Below are 25,398 nucleotides of genomic sequence, written 5' to 3' on the forward strand. Positions count from 1 at the left end.
GATAAAAATATCGAACATGGGTAAAGTTCTTCTTTAACACTTTTAACCTTACCATATTGCCTTAAATCCCAGTCTTGTTTGCTTGAGGTTTACGTTTGTTGTCATCTACTTTAACAGGTGATGTTTATCCAGAACAAGGGTCATGTGACCCTGACCATCGAGCTCCTGGACACCGAGGAGGCCCAGGCTGATGACCCACTAGATCTACAGGTAACGCACACACACACACACACACACACACACACACACACCATAGAAAAGGTTCCCTTCACTGTAAATGATTATTCCATCATAAAGTGTTGTTTTTGTTACCTTAGTGCCTGTCCAGCTACATGGAGCATTTTGCCGGGTCAGAGTCCAGTCTGTGCGCTCAGGCAGATGGCTACTTCTTCAAACCTGTTTTCCTGCCTAGGTAAGAAAGAGTTAAACACGTATGTAGGACAGTGAGGTGTAATTTTTAACTACAACTACACTGAGATTTTAGCTACTGCTGTTTGCTTATTCGCCTGCTTTTGCTGTGCCTGTCATTCTTCGGAATACAGATTACTCCTCTGTGAAATGAAGTTGGTACTAACTTCTTAGCCTGCTGTATCCTCTCATTATTGCTCATACCTTAGGTCTCTGTTTATCTACCAATACATTTTGTATACACATTACGTGCCATTTGAATGACACATTAAGGCAGGGGTGCCCACACTTTTGGCTACTTTCAAAATGACCAGCTAAACAAGATCTACCCAGCAAAAAATATATATATTCCATTGCTGAAAATAGTTAAAAAATGTACCTGAGGGGGCGTTACATATAAGACAAACGCACACAGAATTAGAAGGGGAGGGGGGATTGAAAAAGTATTGCTTTGAGGATTTGAGCTGACAGCCCCCTTTGATGTCAATCAAACAAGTCACCTTAATAGAAAATTATATTATATATATATATATATATATATATAAACTTTATTGAAAATTAATTCAAAAGGATACAGACACAAGAAAGCCGTTAGGCTTGTTTCCGTTGTGGTCCTTTTGGGGAAAGGGGACATGGGTATATATATATATATATATATATATATATATATATTAAGGTTGGGCGGTTTTGCTAAATTTAAAACGAAAACACCACAGTTTCCGGTTTTACCGTCGAATTAATTTTAACGTGGCCATGCGTGCATTATTTCATTTTGTTAGTCAGAGACTGCTATTACAGTCTATCGCCACAAGATGGCCCCTTTCGCTATTGTAATGTATCGTCAGTCATGTTCGCCTGTCTTGTCCCTCTTTGCCTACTGTAGTGTAGTGAGCTCCATATGTCTATGAGCTCCCAGGCTCAGGCAAGCAGCGTTGCCTGGCTGCCTGCTCCGAGTCTGACTCCGATCTATCATCTACTCGTAGATCTCAGTGATTATTTTACCCATTACATTAGTATCTTATGATGTGACAGAAACGAGTCATGAACACATCCATTAACAATGCTCGACGACGCGCTGTAAGCTTGTAGATCGGCTATTTTCTGCACGTGCTCCGCAGTACGGCGACGTATAATTAATTATAGATTGGAAGTGGAGGCGCAGCTGTACAACTCGCATCAGATTATTTCAGCATGATCCACTGAGTTTAATTTATGCCTGACAGAGAGTGGGCCAGTTGCTGATAGGAATATTTTGGCAATGCTGAGCTGCAACAAATCTGTTCTGTGACTGTCCACAGCATTTTGTGACTTGACGTAAACCACACAGCATACAGCACACACACACAGTCACACACACACACCACACACGGCTAGCTTATTATTTAGCGCTTGTTGTGTGCCGCTTGGCTTCAGCATTGCCTGTCATGATGCACGTTCATTTTCTTCTCACTCCGCTCGACCAGAGAAGGGGGAGGCGGGCGGGGCACAAGAATTTAGCCAGACACAGACGGACGGATGGATCATGGAAACTAGCGTTATTTAATGCTGCCATTCTCTACTGCTTCCGGAAACCTTAATGATATAATTGAAACGTGTGTGTGTGTGTGTGTGTGTGTGTGTGTGTGTGTGTGTGTGTGTGTGTGTGTGTGTGTGTGTGTGTGTGTGTGTGTGTGTGTGTGTGTGTGTGTGTGTGTGTGTGTGTGTGTGTGTGTGTGTGTGTGTGTGTGTGTGTGTGTGTGTGTGTGTGTGTGTGTGTGTGTGTGTGAGAATATGCATAGATACAGTATACAAATTCATTGTTCTGTCATTCTCTCTAAAATGTCACACCCGTGTGAAGTGAGGGGCGCTCTTATCATCATACACAAGACGCGCAAATGCGGGACGCAGCTCGTAAATTGCAATAACAATTTTTATTTAAGTTTTGTATTTTTTTGTATTTTTTTAACGATTTTTATTTATTTTTTTCTCTTTTTTTTTAAAGGTTTTTACTGTGTGTGTGTGTGTGTGTGTGTGATTTTTTGTGTGTGATACAGCTGCGCCCTCTGGTGGCGGGCGGGTGGTGTCACAGCGTGACAGACAGTTCTGCCTGGGTTACATAGTAATGGCTCATTGCATTCGCAATCATGATGTAAAATACACTAAATGCTGGATATAGGAGGGGCTAGTGCCGCTCAAATACAAAACATATTTTCTTTTCCACAAGTACATAAGCAGTTTGTTTGGATCAACAGTCTCAATCGTTGCTTTCATTCAGGAATCTACGGCGTTTCCGTCGCTGGCAGGTCCGACAGGTTGAGGCCATGCGCTGCAGGAGAGAGTGGCACCGTCAGCTGGGCGTAGAGAGTGCCGGCAGCCTGGACTGTCGCTTCAAACTCAACACCCACAAGATGGTGTTTGTCATGAACTCTGAGGACTACATGTACCGCAGAGGAGCCCTGGTGAAGGCCAGAAAGGTACTGGGTGGGAATTAAACTTTATTTTCAAATATAAATCAACCCTTGCGCAACCCCAATGAAAATGTTTTTTTTTTCTACAGCTCTTGTTCAAAAGTTTTTTCATTTTACCTTTAATATGGTACCAAATATAAGGTCCCGGTGGGACGTCATAGAAAATGTTCCCCCCCATTTTAACCGACGAGACCGAAAATCTTAAAACGTGAATAACTCTTGATTCTAAACCATTCCGTCCAATTCTAGTTAGAGGGCCCATTGTGGTCCCGTTGTTGTCAATCGCATCGAGAGTGTTTTGGCTACATCAAGCTACTTCAGCTACATCCGGGATAGCATCCGGTCCGTTGCTAAGTGTGCTCCGCTGCTATAAATCGCTGGGCGCTCTGATTTAATGGATTAAATAACCCTGGGCGTTCGGGGTGTTAAATAGAAAGTCAGGAAATTACTTTAATATTTAGGCTACAATCTATTCCGAGGAGCCGATGGACTCATTGGTTACAAAAAACTGTCCCTGGACAGCCTCTACACAGCATAAAGGACTTGTAGCAAAGGGTTAATAGAAACGTACCTACTGACAGCTATGAGGTGACAAAAGATTGTCCTGCATAGCAACAGTTTCTAAACTATTTGGATACGCATTGGATAATTGCTTTTTGGGGTGGGGTTTAGCGAAGGGCTAATTGTGTATATATTTCTGTAAAAAGAAATGGCATTAATTCACACGAGTCTCCTGGCCAAGGGACGGCAGCAGCAAATTAAAACAACTAGTCCTTACCTGTTTGAAGGTGGTTTGCAGACCCCCAAGTGGTCCACGAAGCAGGCAAAGCACTGTCTTTGCCTCTCTGTCTCTCTCTCACACACACACACACACACACACACACACACACCAGATCCTTGAGAGAGAGAGAGAGAGGGAAGCTCATTCTCAAAAGATCAGTAATTATAGTAATCATAACACGATTAGCATCAATAGCCGACATTTGTCCCGATGGCGCGACAACGCACGTCGCACGCACATGCTTGCGACCCGTCAGTGGTCACACGTGCAACCTGTCATTGCACACACACGTGTCCTGACTCCTGCTCCATTTGTAAACAACACGCTGCTAGTGCTAACGTTGAGGCTGAGCTATACGTTGAGTTGCTAATACTCCTGTGGGGCCGCGTGTTGCAATGAAATGTACCCTTTTCTGCTGAAGCTGAGCGTAAGCTTAATTGTCGAGAGATGTGGTTTTGGAGGCGTCGTGTCCATGACGAATACTATAAACAGGACGTAACCGTGACAACGGCGCAAATGCGCAGTGACGTTAGCCCATAGAGTTAAATAGAGTTTCCAAAAAACACTAATAAACAGTGTACATTTTGATAAAGTGAAAAAGGGCTTCGATAAGACCTCCATGTGTGGAAATTCAGAGCCATTGGCGCAGCCAGTGAGTAACAGCGACATTGCCTCAGACAGACAAACTTCAAGTTGTCTGTGGATATGACGGTATGTGTCCAGATTCTGTCCAAATATGGACACACCCATACATGGAATCTCTGACATCTGTGCAAATTGCTGTTGTTAGGCTAAGGATTCTGTTGTGGATGCAGTTGGAGATGCAGAGCTCAATGAGTGAAAGAAGAGGAGGGGCTAGGGAGGTAGAGATGGAGAGAGCGCCTATTTACCGGCGCAATGAACACTAATCAATGTAGAGTGACAGGAAACATACAGAGTAGCAAAGTGACATGCATGCAGCAAATGGTCTGGCTGGCCAGAAATCGAACCAGTAAATGTAATGTTCCACAAATAATTAACAGACGACAACCTTTCAGTTTGTGTGTAAGCGATAATATACATTGGTGTGCATATATATATGTGCAATATTTTCACATGGAAATAATGTGCTTGGTGTGCAAAGGGCTTCATCAATTTAAAGTAGGATTTAGAGGAGCCGTTCCCATCCCAACTACTCAGGTCTTTTGGAATGTATATTACTTTTAGTTGTAATTGGCTGTCTGTATGGATAATTCTCAACCCCTGGCTATGCTTCTAGCTAGCCAAATTGGCAAACTATTGTCCAGTATTTTATCTTGCTGTATATTTGGCTAATGGATTAGAATCTCATATACCTCCTGCAAACAAAGTCTGATCCATCCATGTTTGTCTGTTTCAACAACATTGTCACGTTTTCTTTTGGTTTCCATTGTATTTGTTTTGCATGTATTATGTTATATGTATACATCACTGTTGTTTCCCTCTCCTGTAATGACTGTGCTAACCTGGGGTTCTTAAAAAAAAAAAAAAAGGTCACAAAAAAATAAATAATCTCATATACCTTCTTCTGTCTCTCCCTCTTACCACAGTCACAACACAGAGTGGCCGCGAACCAGCACGAGCGCTTTGACAAGTGGCACCAGGGATGGTTGGCCGATAACGTGACCGCGTCAGCCGAGCGCTCGGTCCAGGATTGGTTAATGGGCGACGAGGAAGAGGACATGATCCCCTGCAAGACCACCTGTTTGTCCACTGAGGTCAAAGGCCAAACGGTTAACAGATACCAAGTTCATTACAGTAGTAGCAAACCACCTGTCTCACCTTAGAGAACGGAGAGAGATGGACATACACACATGGATAAATGCATGGACAATACATTCTTACACTAAATAATATACAGTCTAAGGCTGCAGTCCCAATTCTCTACCCACCTCCACAACGCAGTCACTCATTCACCCCCGTCGTCGTCTGCACATGGCCAGGCCACTGTGTGGCCTGTCGGTGAATGAGTGCACAGTAAGAAGGAGAACTGTGGGGAAGGAAGGGGGCTAAGAAAGACGCTGTGCCTGAACTCGAGTGAACCTGGCCCTAATTGATATATTGGGGCTGTGATGGGTTTGATGTGGCACCCAGGAGCTATTCATCAATCCTCAGCACTACACCATCACCCTGGCTTCTCTGGTGGCAATCAGCACTGCAAGCTGATCAGACTGATGGACAGACACACAGTTGGTCAGTTGGGAGATTATGAAATCATGTTTGTTTGAGAAATGTGAATGTCTCTTTTCTTTTTTTTAAAGCCCATTGTAGTTTTTAGATTCAAAAGCCAGAGAGCCTTTTGCCTGTTGGTTGGTTTGTGTGTTTATACAGAGGTGTGTGTGTGTGTGTGTGTGTGTGTGTGTGTGTGTGTGTGTGTGTGTGTGTGTGTGTGTGTGTGTGTGTGTGTGTGTGTGTGTGTGTGTGTGTGTGTGTGTGTGTGTGTGTGTGTGTGTGTGTGTGTGTGTGTGTGTGTGTGTGTGTGTGTGTGTGTGTGTGTGTGTGTGTGTGTGTGTGTGTGTGTGTGTGTGTGTGTGTGTGTGTGTGTTGCTCTCTTCATTTTGTCTTTTTGTATGCACCGTACAGACTACAACGGTAGTAATTACATTACAGTATGTGCATATATACAATGGTGATTATGTATTTTATATATGCATTTACGTGAGTATGTTGAATGATGCATCTGAAGATCATGGTTCTTTACAGTGTTTGCTGTCAGCCAATTCTTGATGTTTTCATATTGTTTGTCATTTTGTTTTCTTCATTCTTCATCCTAGCTAATCTAAAACTAGCACCAGGGTGATGCAAAGTCCTCACAATTAAGATTGGTTTAATATTCTAAAGCATCACCTAAAGCATCTGGAATCATGTTCATGATTTCACCAAATCTTTACGTTGGATTGTTGTCTTTTTTGCATACTGACATTGAAAATAAATAAAAAATATCAGTGTTAAAAAAAAAAAAGAAGAATGTATAACATTTATCCTGTATCAGTTATCATGAAATAAACAACATAGTTGTGACCTTCTTAAATCCTGTCCCTTGTTTTTTCCCCCTTTTCACAGTTTTCAGTTATTTTTGTTATAGAACAGTGTGTCTATATTCCCACTCATGATATATATTGATTTTAGTAATATCCAGGTCTAGATGAGTATGGGGGGAAATAAAATATAAGGTATTCATTCACATTTTTATGTCCAAATAGATTTGGGGTGCTAACATAGGCAACTGCTTAGAACTGGTAGGGTGTGGTTGGGGGTATTGGAACTTTCATAGGAAGTAACTGCTTTAGATGCTCCGGGTCTGAAATGGCATGCATAAAAGCTTAGTCACTACTATATAGTGCATGGGGAAACTGGAAAGTTAGTCCATCCTACATTCTAGCTATTTGTAGTATTCAACGTCCTCACTCTATGCCGGTGGTTTTCAACCATTGCATTTGAGCCACAGACCACCTTTTGATGAGATTTAGTCTCTCATTGCATTGTTGTCCACTGTTTAATTAAATTAAACAATGCAATGTGATAAGCAATGGCCGACTCCGAGGAACAACAGACTCCTCTATAATTAACTCCCAATTTAATGGTAAATATAGTATACAATTCACTTGCTGTGAGCTTTATTAAATTAGTTTTTTGTTTCGCTAAAATTATGAAAGACATTTTAGCCACATCAGGTGATTTATGTGTAGTACCGGCACTTTGCCACTAGATGGGGTACTTTACTCACTGAAACCAGGTTTTTCATCGTTTTTTATCATCTAAAATCATGAAAAATAGTCATTTTTCATGATTCTTTTTATTGTATAAAACCATGAAAGACGACTGATCATTTTTTTAAACAATGACAATCATGAAGTTTTTCATGATTTTCATGATTTTCTTTTCATGGATAATCATGATTCAGTATTTTCATTTTTTTATCATGAAAACCATGGAAAAACGACATATGGTACTATTGTATGTGATTTTCCATCTATCCATCCATCCATCTTCCATAGTCGGGTCGCGGGGGCAACAGCTCCACCAGAGAGCTCCAGACTTCCCTCTCCAGAGCAACATTAGTGACTTCCTCCTGGGGGATCCCGAGACGTTCCAAGGCGAGTGAGTCGATGTAATCCCTCCATCTGCACCTTGGTCTGCCCCGGGGTCTCCTGGCTCCCAGTGGGACGTGCATCGAGGACCTCCCTAGGGAGACGCCCGAGAGGCATCCTAACCAGATGCCCGAACCACCTAAGCTGGCTCCTTTCCAGGCGAAGGAGCAGCGGCTCTACTCCGAGTCTCTCCCGCGTGATTGAACTTCTCACCCTATCTCTAAGCGAGATGCCAGCCACCCGTCGGAGAAAACTAATTTCGGCCGTATTAGCGACCTTATTCTTTCGTCATGACCCACACTTCATGACCATAGGTGAGAGTAGGAACGAAGATTGCTCGGTAGACAGAGAGCTTTGCCTTCTGGCTCAACTCTCTTTTGATTTTCATATTTTTTTATTGTGAAAACCGCGACATACTACAGTATGCAGTAGTATACATACTATAGTAGGCCTACGTCGTTTTTCATGGTTTTTGACATGATTTTCGAAGTTTAAAAGAAATAAATGAAAATCATGAAAAACATCATACATACTATGGTCAGGGTACTAACGTATAATTTGTTTTTCTCTTCATCTATTCTCTTTCTATTTTGTTATGTTTATTTTTAAACCTAAAATATTTTTCGTTATTCTGAATGTCTGTAAACATTGAAAATCAGCGCCTGTTTGGTCAGGGTACTAAAGGGTAATTCGTCTCCAGCATGAGGTGCACACATCAGAAAAGGACAAAACCACTCCTTTTTGGTTTTCTGCATTCTGTTTTCCCTTGCCGAATGTACCTCTATGCGCCGTCTGTCCCCGTGCTGCTTGGGGCTAGGGTGGTAGTGGTGCTTCCGCTTGTCACTCACGCTTCCTTGTCCTGTCTATACCCATTGCCACACTACCTCTCTACATTCAGACGCATAAATTAAACCAACACACCCAGTCTCTCGAACGCCCACCACAAAGTTACTCTGCTATCGATACTAATGGATAGCGGCCTGGTAACTCTGCCGCCATGTGTCAGCGACACACAATATTAGCTCCATACACTTCACCCCTTTTGCAACCAGATCTTATTTTAATGATGTTTAGGACACAATAAACACATTCCTTGGGTTTTTATGTGTGTAATATGTGTTTTAGATATTTTAGTATTTTAAAGTGGCTGTGATGTCAATACCTTCCTGGACTACATGTTGTCTTAGTACACAAAATCTTGGCTACTCACTTATATCACTTACACTTGCTCACTCCAGCATGGCATGCTACGGTGAAATTGGTGACCTACTGAAATTTGTGACCATCTTGTGGACTTCACATAACTTTCATGGAGGTCTTACGTGGCCTAAACAGTGCTAGATAAAACTCTGCTAATAAACAAACAATGCAATGATTTATTACATTATGTGATGTCTACAGCCGGTCACCGTAACATGACCATGCTGGAGTGACCCAAGTGTGAGTGAGTGCGAGTGGCAGAGATTTTGGATATTGGAATTCAGCTATCCAGTCAAACTATAGTAAAACACATAGACTACTGTACAGATAATTGTTCTGGCCATATAGGGTACACATTTAAAATTGTGCTACTGTTATCTACTACAAATACTACCAGTAAGACGCCTGAGGGCGTGCAAGCATCCACCTGGGTGACAGCAGACTGCTGGGCGAGCGCTGGCGCTTTGGAATGGGGGGTCAGGTCAACATATCCACCTGGGTGACAGCAGACTGCTGGGCGAGCGCTGGCGCTTTGGAATGGGGGGTCAGGTCAACATATCCACCTGGGTGACAGCAGACTGCTGGGCGAGCGCTGGCGCTTTGGAATGGGGGGTCAGGTCAACATATCCACCTGGGTGACAGCAGACTGCTGGGCGAGCGCTGGCGCTTTGGAATGGGGGGTCAGGTCAACATATCCACCTGGGTGACAGCAGACTGCTGGGCGAGCGCTGGCGCTTTGGTATGGGGGGTCAGAACACTGAACACTGTTAAGTGTTTACTGCAGTGGTTCCCAAAGTGTGGTCTGGGTCTGGGAGGATTATGGCGATTCGTAGAGGATTACAGCGATTCGTAGAGGATTATGGCGATTCGTAGAGGATTATGGCGATTCGTAGAGGATTATGGCGATTCGCGAGGATTGCGGCGATTCGTAGAGGATTATGGCGATATTCGTAGAGGATTATGGCGATTCGTAGAGGATATGGCGATTCGTAGAGGATTATGGCGATTTGTAGAGGATTATGGCGATTCGTAGAGGATTATGGCGATTCGTAGAGGATTATGGCGACTCCTAGCGGATTATGGCGATTCGTAGAGGATTATGGCGATTTGCGAGGATTAGTGATTCGTAGAGGATTATGGCGATTTGCGAGGATTAGTGATTCGTAGAGGATTATGGCGATTCGTGAGGATTTTGGCGATTCGCGAGGTTTTTGGCGATTCACGAGGATTATGTCGATTCGTAGAGGATTATGGCGATTCGCAAGGATTATGGCGATTCGTAGAGGATTTGGGCGTTTTGCGAGGATTTGTACGTAATCTTTGGTGAGAACTCACCTGCACATATTTCTCCTTTATTGATGTTAACTATTTTGTACTGTTTTTTATTGTGCGAATAAAACTAAACTAAACTAAACCTGTTCTGACATTCCATATGTTGATCTGACCTCATCAAAGCCTGTACACTCAAGACACGCTCCATATATGGCCAGTACAGAATTCATGGAAGGAGGTAGGGCTATTATATAAGCTATATAAGCTATTATATTATTACATTATTATATAACTTAACAACACTTCTCTGAAACAGGTTGATGACTACAAGTATTTGGGTGTCCCCCGTGTTTCTTCACTAATCCGATCCAGAAAAACACAGTTTGCTGGCCACTGCTACAGAGCTGACAATGAGGTTATATCTTCCCTTCTTCTCTGGAGTCCTGCCTCAAAGCAGACCAGAGGTAGAAAACTGTCGTTCCCTGATGTCATCGCCAGGGACACAGGCATCAGTAAGCAGTAACTGGTGATGTCAATGAAGGACCGGGAAGTCTGAAAAATGAGGGCTATTTGACTGTACTGTCAAGGTGTGTGTAAATAGGTATGCTCTCAGTACAGAATTAATTCCATATGTTGATCTGACATGACCCCCCATTCCAAAGCGCCAGGCTGCTGGGCGCCAGGCTGCTGATGGCAGACTGCTGGGCCATCACCGCCATCACCCAGGCCGATGCGTGCATGCGACAGGGCGAGGTCGCTTCTTGCCCTCAGGGCGTCTTATTGGTACTATAGTAGCCTTGCCGAGCCAGGGCCTCATGGCTGTACAAGTACACATACAAGTACAAGTACAAGTACACCCCCTGGACATGATGCTAGTATGTCGCAGGGACTTACCCCCAATCCAACTCTTGATGCTGAGTGTCAAGCAGGCATTTTTAGTCTTTGGTATGACCCGGCCGGGGATTGAACCCCGACCTCCCAGTCTCAGGGCGGACACTCTAACCACAAGGCCACTGAGCTGGTTTATTGGTACTATAGTATGTCGTTTTTCATGGTTTTCACGATAAAACAAAGTTGAAAATCATGAAAAAGTATGATGAAATATAGTACTGTATGTCAAAAATGATAAAAATTCGGAACCATGATTTTGTTATGATAAAATCATGAAAAATGTCATAGTATAGTAGGTCGTTTTTCATGATTTTCCATGATTTTTTTAAGGAAAATCATGAAAAATGACATACTATACTATGTTGTTTTTCATGATTTTAATTGTTTAAAAAAATGATGAAAAATGACATACTATATCATGTCAGTTTTCATGGTTTTAAACCCTCTCGGATTGGAACAATTGTTTTTTCTTGTTTAGAGCATACAGTATATAGCTGTCTTTAAGACCCTCTCAAAAACGAGATATTGTATCTCAAGGGGTTATTCCTAATAAAGGATTTCAACACATACTGAAACATGGTACACTGCAATTAAAAAGCCTGCATGAAATGTAATTTCACAGTAGTCATTCTCATCAGGAAAAAAAACAGGTCAGACACAGGGCGAGAGTTTTAAAAATAAGCGTGGTTTATAAAACCCAGACAGAATCACCAAAGTGTATACAGAAATACAAATATCATCAGGAAAACCATCATAGCACAGTGTTATACACTCAACATTTACAAACTACTCAAGTCAGAGGTTGGGTCGGAGTGTAAGACTTTTCCTTTCTTTTAGTGTTATCTATCTTAAAATCACATTTAACCACGTAACATATTTGTAAATTTGTATCTTGTTTCTCTATCTTATCAAAGTACAACCTAGCAAACTACAGGTACTATCACGTTCCCCTACATAGGTCAGAGAAAGGTTACAACATCGAGAGATTGGACAGAGGAAGATGCAGAGATATCTAGGACTTTTACATCATGAGGTTTCAGCAAGCAGTAAAAACGAGTGGATTATCAGTTATCACCCATGAGAAAATGTGATGTCAGGGCTTGCGTTATCATCATCGTCGTCATCGTCATCGTCATCATCATCATCATCATCATCATCATCATCGTCATCATCGTCATCATAACAATCAAACTGTACAAAGTAACCCTATTATTGTCAGTGGGTTATACATACTAGTGCATCTCCATGACCATGTCTACAAATAACAGACATCAGTCAATTGAAGATAATTTTGTTTTAGTTTTTACCTCTATACACTTGAAGGCATATTTAAAAAAAATCCCCCAGTGTGTACATATATAGATCCTAGATCTGTGACATAATCAACTTACTTTCACTATTACTGACAGCAAAAGTAGTTGGCTACAGCTCAATGAGACCATCAGTCAGGAGTTGTTTCTCCAACAGTATCTTGTTGTCTGTACTCTGGACTGGGGTCAGTTCCTGTGTCATACTCCTCAACCAAGGGAACGATTGAAGGGACGTACATTATGCTCACGTGTTTTCTCTCCCTTGGACTCATATCGTTGCCGTCGGCCAGACACCTTTTTTTTTGTTTTACATAAATTAATGCATTATTTCATCATACAAGAGTGTCGCACAAGAGTAGTGAAAATAGCCGATCTACAAGCTCACAATGCGTCGCACTGTGACACGTTGCGAGCTTGCCTTGTAGACCTGCAATTTTCACTATTTAAAAAAATATTAAATAAAAATAATAATAATAAAAAAGGAACAATTTTGGACATACAAGGTTTCCACCTGACAGCAACGATATACTCATATACAAGAGTAGAAGTGTAGGCTACAGAAACTCCCCTTGCCTCGTCCCCCCATCTCCTCCACAAGCCCTGGACACAAACCCCGGGGATGATGGAGCCCGGAAATAAGGTAGAATCACCAACAAGGTACACGCAATCACAATCCAGAATCAGTTTCTTTGTTTCTATGTATATTTTTTCTATGGTCTATTCTTTTTTTACAAACACATTTGGATTGATTTACACATGAAAAAAGAGTGCAGGATTGTGAACAATCAAAAAAGCCCCTCATCACCTAAAAAAATACTGCTTGTTTTAGAGCAAAAAACAAAAACAAAAACAAAGAACATTTAAATGTATGAAACCAACCATTGTCCCAGAAGATACAATGATCGTTAATATACACGTAATGTAAAATAAATTAAGTCTATGTACATTGTTAAACTAAAGCAGCATGCAGGCAAGACAACAGGTACATACAGCCTTACTACAAAACAATCTGCTGTAGGGTTGTGCTGCTGTCACATACACAAACAACACAGTCAGAGAGAGACTGACAATGGTGTGTGTGTGCGTGTGTGTGTGCGTGTGTGCGTGCGTGCGTGCGTGCGTGCGTGCGTGCGTGCGTGCGTGCGTGCGTGCGTGCGTGCGTCTCTGACAGTAAGTGAAGTTATTACCTGGATAGGCAAGCTATCCTCCAAAAGGCCTTCAATGCAAACCTTTAAGCAGGGATTGTACTGTACAAACAGGATTGTGCAACCATTAAGCATCTTCTCTTTTACCCACAATGGGAAAACAGAAGCAGAGGAAAAAATTAAGTTCCTTCTTGTGGGTAATAAACACCATAGTGTCTCTGCTCTCTGGGTTTGGGATAATGGTTAAAGAGGAAGAGAGAGCATGAATGGAAACAGTGTGTTACATCTAAAGAGAATTATCTCCTTCTGAAAGACAGTGGCCAAAGACCCCTGGGACAGTTACAACCGATAACGATTGTTGCTCACAACATATTGTTCAGTCTGCAAGGCATGCGGCCACACCAAGTAGGGGCATCTGTGTGAACATGTACACTATACAGTATGCGTTTGTGTATAGTACTATTAGTACATGAAGAGTTGAAGATAATTAAAAAAAAAACAGAAAAAAGGCTGATGATGGATGTCAGATGTATTTCTTTTTATCCCTGGTGTTGTTGCTCATTCAAAACACAATTATACATAAACGAAATTCACAACAGTACAAGTATTTTTTTTAAAAAGGTGCTAAAATGAACAAGGCAACAGTGAACATTACGGCACACAATGACGTGATGAGTGCATCACATTGCACCTGTTCTGTGTAGAAATAACTCAACATGCAACTCTGTTGAACACCTGAAGCTGTACATTACTGTTACATTCAACATAACATTTATAATAATAATAATAATAATAATAATAATAACAACAACAATACAAGCAATACTAATCATATATCAACTGGGCTTCCAGCAGTAGATTAAAAACCTACAAAGACCAAAACTGTCCCCATCAAACAGTTCAATCAATTACATATTCAAAACTTTTACAGAATGACTCCATTCTTGTTACTTTCCCTTGGGCTCCCACTCTTGCACCCTTTAAGCAGGTTAAATGGAGGAAGCGACTTTAGACAGAGACACATTCATGGAACTAAAGCTTTGGCAGTTATAGCAATGCACATTGGGCACTTTGAGATAAATGACTACATAAACATGGTGGCGTTTGACTGGAGTTTTGTTGAAACTCTTATGTTTACCCTAATTTCAGGCCTGGACAGGTGAGAACGACGACATTAGTAGGAAAGTCTTTGTCCTGAAGTCCACAGAAGGTGTTCAAGACATTAGCTTTGTAAAGCCAGTATTACAAACATTAGAAAATACAGGAACAAAAATTGCACAAATGCTCGAGCTATTTCCATTCTTATAAATAACACATAGTAGTACATAACTATGATATCAGAGTAATAATGCACATTAAAAAAAAATATTACAAAGCAACTTCACAGACTAGAAACATATTTGAATCAAAACATATTCATACATTTTTTTTCATGTTTTCTTTATGTATTAAATGCACTTTTCCGGCAAGTGCTTCCAGGGTTGCTGTTGTACACTGACTTTATTAAAACTCAATAAACAAAATCAACCAACCGAAAGTGGTGGAGTAGAAAAAATAAACCAACAAGTTGAAACCAGTTGATTTTTGTTGATATGTTTGAGAATTGTTGAGTCCTTCCTCATGTTTCTGTTATTATTGTTTAGTATAAGTCTTTTGATTGGCTTGTTTTCTCCCTGTCAATCCTGGTGTAGTAAAAAATAAGCATGTAAACAACAGTCCTCTATAACCTATCTATGCAGCCTTCCAAAAGAATTCCATGGAAAAGATGAAATAAATTTAAACCAATAATACAAATGTCTCAAAATGAATACAACAACCTAAAAAGCTTGTTTAGAAAAGAGCAAAGACGTTGGTGTCCTTCCAGATATGTGCCATTCCTGTGCAGTAGTAGCCTGGGTTCCAGCCTGCTTCGCGACGTTCCGTGATTTATTTTGTCTCGTTGGAGAGACAAAACAAATCACGGGACGCAGCGAAGCAGGCTGGAAACCAGGCTAGTGCGGTAGCCGCTCACGTCTTCTGTATAATATGGAAAAAGTGGAACTGCTAACCCCTACAACTGTAGCAATACTCAACTATGCTTGTTGTGCTTCAGTATGTCTATGTTGCTCAAGTGTTTTCTTTTGCATTATGTGGTTGTTTCTCTATGTTTGTTTTTGTGTACAGTATGTGCATGTATTTGTGTGTGTGTGTATTTGTGTGTGTGTGTGTGTGTGTGTGTGTGTGTGTGTGTGTGTGTGTGTGTGTGTGTGTGTGTGTGTGTGTGTGTGTGTGTGTGTGTGTGTGTGTGTGTGTGTGTGTGTACGTGTGCGTGTGCGACACCCTGGACTCAGCTGAAAGCTTCGTCGTCCGTGTCCTCAATCAGAACCTTGGTGTCCTTCTTGGATCTAGAGAGAAGGATGGACAGAATGACACATGATGTTAATGCTTCCTAATTCTGACTGTACACATCAATGTACACTAACAACAAATGCGCAGTTAAAATAGGTGAAAAGCACACAGACTTTTTCCCCCAAAGCCGAGGAGTTAGACAGAGATGCAGCCTGAGTCCAACACTCTTCAACATATCAACGAATTGGCAAAAATGTTAGAACAGTCTACAGCTCCAGGCATCCCCTTGGCAAACACAGAAATAAAATGCTTACTTTTCGCAGATGACCTGCTGCTGCTGTCTCCAACAAAGGAAGGACTACAGCCGCAACTAGATCTCCTACACAAATTCTCGCAGACATGGGCCTTGAACCTAACTAAGACTAAAATCATGATATTTCAAAAAAGATCCAGCTGCCAAAACCATCAATTTTTCTTAAATAAAATCAGGCATTACGACGCCATCAAGGCCCCCCAAAATACATTTTGTCGACAAAATCAACTGTAAATTTAGTCGACTAAAAGTAAACTAAAACTAAAGCGTTTCATATGACTAAAACTAAAATACATTTTATAAAAACAAATTGCCGTCAAAATGAGCACTGCTCTACTAAAAACGGTGCATTTTGTTTCCTTACTGTGAGGACAGCAGGGGGCGCCGCAGCGACAGGCTGTAGGACCTCTTCCTGGCCTTCTTGCCGGCGCGGTTCTGCACGCCGTTCTCCTGGTCCATCATCTGCTCCAGCAGAGTCTGGTCGTCGGCGTTGAGCGGAGCCACGGAGATGTCCCTCACCGCACGGAACTCACCGCAGTTGTTCAGGTGCTCGTTCTCCAAGCGGAAGAAGTTCCACACGAAACGCCTGCAAACAGCCAACACAAGTTGGGTGATGTTGACTCTGACACTGTGGTGCTGTAAAGCAGTGGTTCTCGAACAAGTTCATGTGTAATTGGCTGCGGATTTAAATTTTTAGGTACTTTTTCTTTACTTGAGTATGTACATTTTTCAATACTTTATACTCTACCACATCTCAGAGGCAAATAGTGTAGCCTACTTTTTACTCCACTGAACACTTTAGTTACAAGTTACTTTGCAGATTTTAATTATCATCAGTAAACATTCCATAACAAATGAATCCCTATTTTATAGTTAATCTCTAAAATAGCACATATGTGACCAAATTTGACTGAGGGACTGCCATTGAATTGAATTTTGAATGAAAGCAGGGAATCATAGCTTCAAATTGACATATTGGTTGTTCAGTTTGACCCACCAGTTTTGGAGATATGGCTTATAGAAGTTGAGAAAACAGGCTTGAAAGGTTCACTTCTGTGGTCTCTAACATTACACCTAGCTACATGTTTAAGCATTTATTTCATATTTACATGTCGATTTAAGCTCTGACACTTATTTCAGACATGCTCTAGTATGTGAAGAGTCTGCCTGTGCTATTAACTCATTTTGAAGGGGAAAAAAAGTTTTTCTCCTCTGGTGAAAAGCTGGAATTTGCGCGATGGCAGGCTCTCAGTCAAATCTGGTCACATACTGTAAGCTCACATGTTGCGCTGCAACGCATTGTGAGATCATAGATCTGCTATTTGGGAACATTTTAGTATTTACTTTAGTAAAGTAACATTTGATGAGTATTTCTTCCAGCACTGACGGGACCTACCTGAAAACTTCCAGAGGAGCCAGCACAGTAGCTACCATGTCTCCCACAAAGGGGATGTTGGTCATGGTGGTCAGAGAGATCTGGATGGTCCAGGCAAAACGCAGGATCACATCTTCCAGGATTGCACAATAGTAATACGCCTGGACACAACAGAGACACACATTTAGAGAGGGAGAGAAATGTTATGTGTGCCTGTCAAGTGTTGCCACAGTGTTTCTGAAAAGTTGCTTGTAAATATGGTTGTAGGTTGCGTTTATTTGGTCTTGTTTCTAAAGTGTAGTTTATTATTTGGGCTTGTTTCCTAATGTTGTTTAAACCAGTGGTTCTCAAACATTTTCACGTCAAGGACACATTAATCTGTATTTTTCCACCAACAAACATTGTCAATATGTTGTGCCAGGGACCCCCATACCAGATTTGTGTTGTAAAAAATGTTTAAAAAAAATATTCAAAATGTGTCACTTTTTTTGAAGATTGTAAATATGAGATTGAATATTAGACTAAAAATATGAGATTTCAAACAGCCAATGTATATATTTAAAGTGCTCATGTGGCCTAGTTGCTTCTTTGGGGCTTGTTTGCATAGACCTGTTACTTATTTCTCTCTCAAAATCTGGAAACATTTCTGGAAAAATCTGGAATCCATGTGCCTGTATGTGTGTGCGTGTGTGTGTGCGTGTGTGTGTGTGTGTGTGTGTGTGTGTGTGTGCGTGCGTGCGTGCGTGCGTGCGTGCGTGCGTGCGTGCGTGTTGTATGGATACTTTAACATACGTAGCTCTACCTTGTGTGGATAAACGATCTCCTCCCTGAGGAAGGTGTTCTCTCCAGCTCCCCTATCAAACAGACCCCAGTCCATGCGCAGGTCCCAGATCAGCGTGTAGACAGAACTAATGGCCGAGAACGCAATCAGCAAGTAGAAGAACATGTCAGCGTCCCCATGCCCCTGCTCTGGAACGCACAAAGACAAACATATGTCATGGCAGTTTCACTGCAACGTTTGAATTGCAACAAGACTTGTTTCATAATCCATAGTGAATGGATCAGGAGTCTCTGTGGTATAATGACCTGAACCACCAGAGGGAGCCTCATTACCATCAATATAACTCAGCAATAATCTACTGCTGCTTTTATGAGCGCCTTCCATTAATATTCATTAACACATGTCCTTGTTAAAACTTGTTCTACTTATGTAGAATGTTATACTATTTAGACCTGAGGCCGATTAAAAAAACATGTTTCTATGTCCAGTGGTGCTCAGCCAAGCTTTTTCATGTCAAGGACCCCCAGAATTATCTGAATTTGGCTGCGGACCCCCATCTGAAAATATGTAGTTCCAGGAACCCCCCCAGAAGAAAATATTTGAGTTAAAAACGTTGAAACGTGCAAGAATATATATTCAAAGATTTGCGACACATTTTCACGATTTTTCAATAATAGCAGATCTACAAGCATGTAGCACGGCCGCACTATGAGCTTGTACATCTGCTATTTTTCAATAGCTAAAGTATAACATAAAGCTTAAAACACCAAGAGGGGTCACCGTCCTGGATGGGTTGAATGACTGCAATATCTGTGGCTTAGTGATATGACAGTGTGGAGGGTTCAACTCTCAGAGCCATGAATGCCACTCAGACACACCCACCACAGACACAAGCATTGATTGATCACAAGAGTCCAGCTGGACCCAGCCTGAGTTAAGTGGACACTCTGGACTTCACTGTGTATACTAAGAAGGAGCTACGTGTATACCATGCTGATCATATAGGCTTAAGTTTGGCCAATCTATAGGCTATAGATGGTGCATATTTGAATGGCTTTTTAAAGTTTTATAGGGCATCAGAGGGTATTTGACATTGTCAAACTACTGTGTGCTCAGTTGAGCAGCTGCACATTTCTGGCATGTTGATCTCACCTTGTCATCCTGTGGCTTTTCACTGGTACAGACTAAGTAGCTGTCATTCATGCGTGTGTGTGCATCATTCTGAGGTAGCGCCAACATCAGAGGTATCATAATAATGCTATTTATAATACACTTGTTTAGCGCTTTCCATAAAACCAAAGACGTTGAATCAAATCAAATCACCAACAGAATAAAATAAAATGTTGTACAATTTGTGTCCGTCTGTGATTGATAAATATGTATTTATTGATCTGATAAAATATCTATATTTCATATGTATCTGTCAGTATGGTTCGAATTGCCTTCTCTGTGGCAACAATTAGAGAACAGGGTAACCTCGCAATTGTTTACAGGGAACAATTACAGGGAAACAGGGAGAGAGAGTCGGGGAGTGACACGCAGGAAAGGCCGCTGGGCTTGGGAATCGAACCTGCGACTGGCGGCTCACGTCTTTTATTCCACCAGAATCTCCTCTCCACCTGACCTCACACAGCCCAGTGGGCCCACCCACCTTGAACAGCCAATCTAGCGCATTGTTGCTGCTTTACACACATTGTTGCACTTTTCAGCTGCATTCTCAGCAACAATAAAACACTAATTTATTTAGACACCATTTATTTCATTCTGATTAGTGGGGGAAACTTCTGATTTTCTTTCTTTTTTTTAGGGCCCCTTGGTGCCCAAGGGCCCATATGGTATAGATCCAGCCCTGGTCATCTCAGTCATCTAAGTCATTTCCCATTTATTCCCAGAGGTAGTGAAGTTGCATGTTGTAGTTAGCAAATATTCAGAAATAAACACATTTCCTTGTCTTTCTATCTTCTATATTAAGTTTGCCCTAATTTCCTGCAAATGATTGGAGCTTTTACAACAAAGAATTTCACTCGCTTTAGTTGTTTTCTATAAACCTGTGATGTGACAATATCTTGCTTATTCTCTGCGAGAAAAATATTTGCCACCTACAGTTTAACATAGTGACCAACAGCGACCCACACCACTGCTAGCAGACAGAGACGGGGCTAGTTCCCATCCGTCATGGTCACTGCCTCCACCTAATGAGAGCCAAAGAGACGCCAGGGAGCAGACCAAGGACATTTCTAACAGACAATTTACCACTAAGGTCCCTCCGTCGTGCTCTGTTAACCGCTGTGTCGCCACCGCTGTGTCTTTTCCTCCTAAGTGGAAAGATTAGGTAGACATACAGTAGTTCCCATTCTGTGTTAGGGACATAAAGTCCACAGTGAGATTCCCCACACACAGATTAAGTAAGCACAAACCTAGTTTGTACTTTGTAGTATGGCTGTGTTTCTCGCCGAGCAACTTTTGTTCAAAATCCATTATATTCGAATACTGTGTAACTTGTCAATTAAACAAAAGCTATTTTTTAAATAATATTTCACTGGTAATTTTTCACAATAACTACTTTTTCTTTTCAACTTCAATAAGTTACTATGAAGTCACTAGTGTCTGCCACAACACAAATTGACGTAGTTTTAATTTATTTAAACGTGCAAGAACGAAGTGATCAGCATGAAACCTAGTCGATTAACAACAGGGTACGCGGTGGAGTAAATTTAAGTAAGAGTGCTAAGAAAACAAGCATGTGCTACAAGTTAACTAGGATACGAGGTCGACATCAAACCTAGCGTCTATCTAAATGACAAACACCTGTAGACAAGCAAGCAGCACAAGCAAACACCATATATCTATTTAAATCATGTACAAAGCATAAATAGCATCTGTGAATAAGCAAACATCATATATCCAGTTAAATAATGTCGATGTGCATCTGTGAACAAGCAAATCACATCTGAATAACAAAACTAGCATCTATCTATCACTGGGTAATTGCCGGTGATGTGGTTTTCTAGGATCCCAATGTTGAGGCATTCAACCCTTCAGTTTCTGTTACGACTGAGGGCTTGCTGATGCATTGCATTAGGCTGGTTATATCCACCAGGGCTATTAGAAGGGTTAAAGTGTTGAGATGGCCATTGATCTGATGCTCAATACAGCTAACTTCTGACACGCATGCATGCGTGTGAGCACACACGCACGCACGCACGCACGCACGCACGCACGCACGCACACACACACACACACAGTAGCTAAGGCTTCTGAAAGCAGCCAGCTAATAGGGTAAACAGTATTTAAGACAACTTTGACAGACCCACATCCCACTAATAACAAACAACTGCACAGGAATGAGAATAACAACAACCTATTTCTGCTATAAGGATGATTACCCTTTATCCACCATATGGCTCTCTTGCTCTGCAAAACACAGAATGCAAAAAACCCTCACCAATAAACAGGACTGATCACCAATCACCTTCACTCCTATTGTCAAAGTCTGATCAAAGTTAATGCCCCTTTATTTCATGCTAACTTCAGCTTGTATCATCATGTGATACAAGCTGAAGCTGATACACTTTTTGCTTTGGCAATGTAAACGTATGTTTTCTCATGCCAATAAAGCCCTTTTGAATTGAATTGAATTGAATTGAATACACTGGCAGTAGAAGAATAGGAGTTGACGGGACCTTAGTAGGGGTTAACTAGAGTTCATGAATGCAGGGCAGAGAAATAATTGACTGGGGCGAGCGACATCACTACAATAATGTGTGTGTGTGTGTGTGTGTGTGTGTGTGTGTGTGTGCGTGCGTGCGTGCGTGCGTGCGTGCGTGCGTGCGTGCGTGCGTGCGTGCGTGCGTGCGTGCGTGCGTGCGTGCGTGCGTGCGTGCGTGAGTGAGTGAGTGAGTGAGTAAGTGTGTGTGTGATAATTTCTTCTCCAACCTGATAATAATTTGCCCAGTATATGAAATGAAGTTATAAAAGCTGACAGCTCTCTGGCCTCATCTCTATTCCTGTGCTGTCCAGAAGACATGTGTTCAGCCCCAGGGTGGTAATTACAACTCCTCTCCTCTCATCTCCTTCAACCCTTCAAAATCGTGTTCACTCCTCTTTCTACCATTTCACCGGTTTTGTCAATGGCTCCACATCCCTGCCGCCACACATTGCTGTACATTAGTTGAAATTCTTGGACTACAACGCTAATATTCCCCAAAGTTGTCAAAGTTGAAATACATGTCAGATTCAGTCTAATGGTTCATTTAATATCTAGATCAGTGGTTCTCAAATAGCGTGCACCATTATGTGGTGCACGCCCTGTCCTCCGGATGCCCTTTCTGGTCAGACATTGATGTCAGCGATCGGTACGTACCCCTGCAATTGTGCATGTTTACACAAATTTGTTTCCTATACATCAGACTCCAATGTGCCCTAGTCTTGGCAAGTCTATGAAAGCATTCCTTAGGGCTTGAATTAGCATTATGTCTGCATTAGCCCTGCATCTAAAACAGCAGTTTGTCAGGTCACTGTACATAAAACTGAGCTTGTATTGATCCAGAATTAAGTAACGGTCTCACTGTCAGGCCCTGTATCTTATAGCTTCTTGGAACTGAGCCTAACGCTGAAGATCCTTCATCATCTCCCTGCACCAGAGTCCTCTGAACATCTGTTGGGAGGGCAAAAATATGTTCTCTTCATCACACTCTATTAAAGATCAAACTACAAACTCCTCAACAAGGCACATGCAAAACGCTTGCTTACAATTGCATCACAATAAGCCTGGTGTACACCTGAGGGGAGGCTAAACCAAACGATTAGCTGAGTTCTTTCTGATACAGTATATAAATAGAGTCACTATCACAATGGTTTTCAAACTTTTTGTGCACTTAAATGTGCAATTCAAAATCCTCAATGCTCAAGTGTATTTATAGCAAGAATAGCAGATCTAGAGGCTCCAGCTACAGACTTGTGGACCTGCTATAAAATATGTGAGAATGTAAAATAAAACAATAACAAAATAATGATTTACACTTTCGCCTATGATTGTGATATGATAGTGTATTTATATAGGTGTATAGGATATAGAATTTGCCTCTATATTGGGAAATATGTGCGCACAAATGCATACTGATTTAGTAAGCAAAAATGTATTCATAACTTCGCTATCGGGTTGAAACCGCACCTAACTCCATTTTTGAGGGTTTTTTATTTTTTTCATAAATCAATGCTATTGAACACCTCTGTCTGTGTGTTGGTTAAACAAATATATTGAACCAATGAAAAGTATTAAAAAGCGCTTTGGACATAACCTCTTAACTCCATTGAACCCTCAAACTGTCTGCTAAAGCAGCTAACTGCACCCCCCCCCCCCCCCCCCTCTCATGCAAGTAATTGACAATATATAAAGTCACAATACCAACTTTGATGAGGCAGTATTGCATTGTTTAAAAAAAATCTGGTTTTCGTCATTTCCTGAAGAAGGTATATTTTTCATTTTCTGAAAAATGAATATTTTGGAGTTAGGTGGTTTCTCCCCGACAGCAGACATATGCAGTATTAATGTGTGATTAATAAATGTGTGGTTCTCACAAAATCCCAAAGCACTGCAGTTGTCTCACGTGACGTGACGTCACGGTAGTGTGCCTCTGCACAGCGTTTGGGAACCACTAATCAAAAACCATTCAGTGGTTATTAATGAAAACATACAGCCAATATCATTCATTATGATGCATCATGATGCTTAACCTTTTCCCGGAGGTAAAAAGAAAAAAGAAAAAAGGGAAAACAAGCCATTCCAGGAATGAGCAGTGAGTGAGGTCACACAGGAAGCATCAGCTCTGTGACAATAAGAGTGACACATCCATGAAGCGATGCTGGGAGCTCTGCCAGCCACTCACTGACATGCCATCCATCTCCCACTACTCGGCCTGCTGGTGTGAACATGGTGACACACTGAGCTGTGAGGATGCTGTCTGACAGATGTTGTGTGTTACGACGATGGCACACTGGCTGCTGAAGTTAAGGCCCCGTAATCTGTATCAACACTAAACCCGTCCTAATACTTTCCTCTAACTGAACAAGGATTTGAGCTTACTGAATGTTGTCGACTGCTGCAAAGTATTAATGTTTCGTTGTTTTGACGTCACAATTCTGGGGAGTGTTCAAACATTATTTCCATTATCAGGTCAATGGATACGTTGCTGCCTATAATATTATGAATCCCCAAAGGATATTTAAAGATGGAGTGCCGTGATTTTTTCCCCAACCTAAAACATGATCATCATTCATCAGGTCTTATTGTTATATAAGTTGGTATAATCTTTTTCAAAAAAGTGTACAGTATTTGTTAAAATGGGGTTTTTTTATGTGGGCACGCTCACCAGTTCATTAAGTAAGCCTGGTTTGCCTGGTGGGTGGTGATGGGTGGTGATCCACCTGAACTGAAGCCGCACCCACAGCTGTAGTTGTTTGATAAAGGGGGAGGGGTTAGGGGAGGGGCTGATAGTGTGATGTCACTATATTACTGTTTATTTCATTGGCCCGTTTGACTGTCAAGGGTTCAGCCTCCAGGAAGAAACCCTAAATACAAAGTTAATACACCATTGCACATGAAAACGACTCCAGGGTGTCTAATGAAGTACTGTCACCTCATAGACACATGAAAAACTGAAGAAATAAATAAATAATAATAATCAATGGATTAAAGATAATTACGCTGTTTCTACAGATAATGTTTAAAATCTCCACAATGCAATAATTTCCCTTAATAACAACTGGAGCATTAATGCCAGTGAGTGTAGTAGAGGTACTGGGTTAAGTCTCTACGTGTGCGTGTGTGCGTGTGTGTGTGTGTATCCTTGTCATATGCGAATCTGTACTCTGTATACAGAATGTGTATCCATGCGTGTGCATGTCTGTGTTCATGCATATGTGTGTATTCCCTCCTTATTCACTTAAACAGCGCTCTGTCTCCACCTCTCTACTACTATGTGAGATGAAAGACAGCTTCATACAGAATAAGAGATGAGCTGAGGCCATTAGCAAAGG

The 25,398-nt window shown here is 41.5% G+C and overlaps 2 protein-coding genes across 5 annotated transcripts in view; one reads left to right on the top strand and one right to left on the bottom strand.

Moving 5' to 3' along the window:
* Positions 1–6,685, top strand: part of sin3b (SIN3 transcription regulator family member B) — a 37,335-nt gene extending 30,650 nt beyond the window's left edge. For all 3 annotated transcript variants that reach the window (XM_079506631.1, XM_079506630.1, XM_079506632.1), the window contains 4 exons: positions 118–210; positions 318–412; positions 2,663–2,861; positions 5,205–6,685. In XM_079506631.1, coding sequence (XP_079362757.1) covers positions 118–210; positions 318–412; positions 2,663–2,861; positions 5,205–5,441 — 624 coding nt within the window. In that variant the 3' untranslated portion in view covers positions 5,442–6,685. The remainder of the gene's footprint in view (positions 1–117; positions 211–317; positions 413–2,662; positions 2,862–5,204) is intronic.
* A 5,087-nt stretch (positions 6,686–11,772) lies between these two features.
* xpr1a (xenotropic and polytropic retrovirus receptor 1a) overlaps positions 11,773–25,398 on the bottom strand; it is a 98,790-nt gene continuing 85,164 nt past the window's right edge. The window contains exons 12-16 of one of the 2 annotated variants that reach the window (XR_013790396.1): positions 18,382–18,548; positions 17,601–17,740; positions 16,569–16,790; positions 12,822–15,947; positions 11,773–12,791 (exon numbers count right to left, since the gene is read on the bottom strand). Coding sequence is in view for 1 of the 2 variants with exons in the window: in XM_079505813.1 (XP_079361939.1) it covers positions 15,890–15,947; positions 16,569–16,790; positions 17,601–17,740; positions 18,382–18,548 (587 nt within the window). In the remaining variant the exon portion in view is untranslated. Of the gene's footprint in view, positions 15,948–16,568; positions 16,791–17,600; positions 17,741–18,381; positions 18,549–25,398 lie in introns of both variants that reach the window. The other variant, XM_079505813.1, reaches the window with a different exon arrangement.

The sequence above is a fragment of the Electrona antarctica genome, assembly GCF_951216825.1.
Source record: "Electrona antarctica genome assembly, chromosome: 7".
NCBI classification, from domain to species: Eukaryota; Metazoa; Chordata; class Actinopteri; order Myctophiformes; family Myctophidae; genus Electrona; species Electrona antarctica.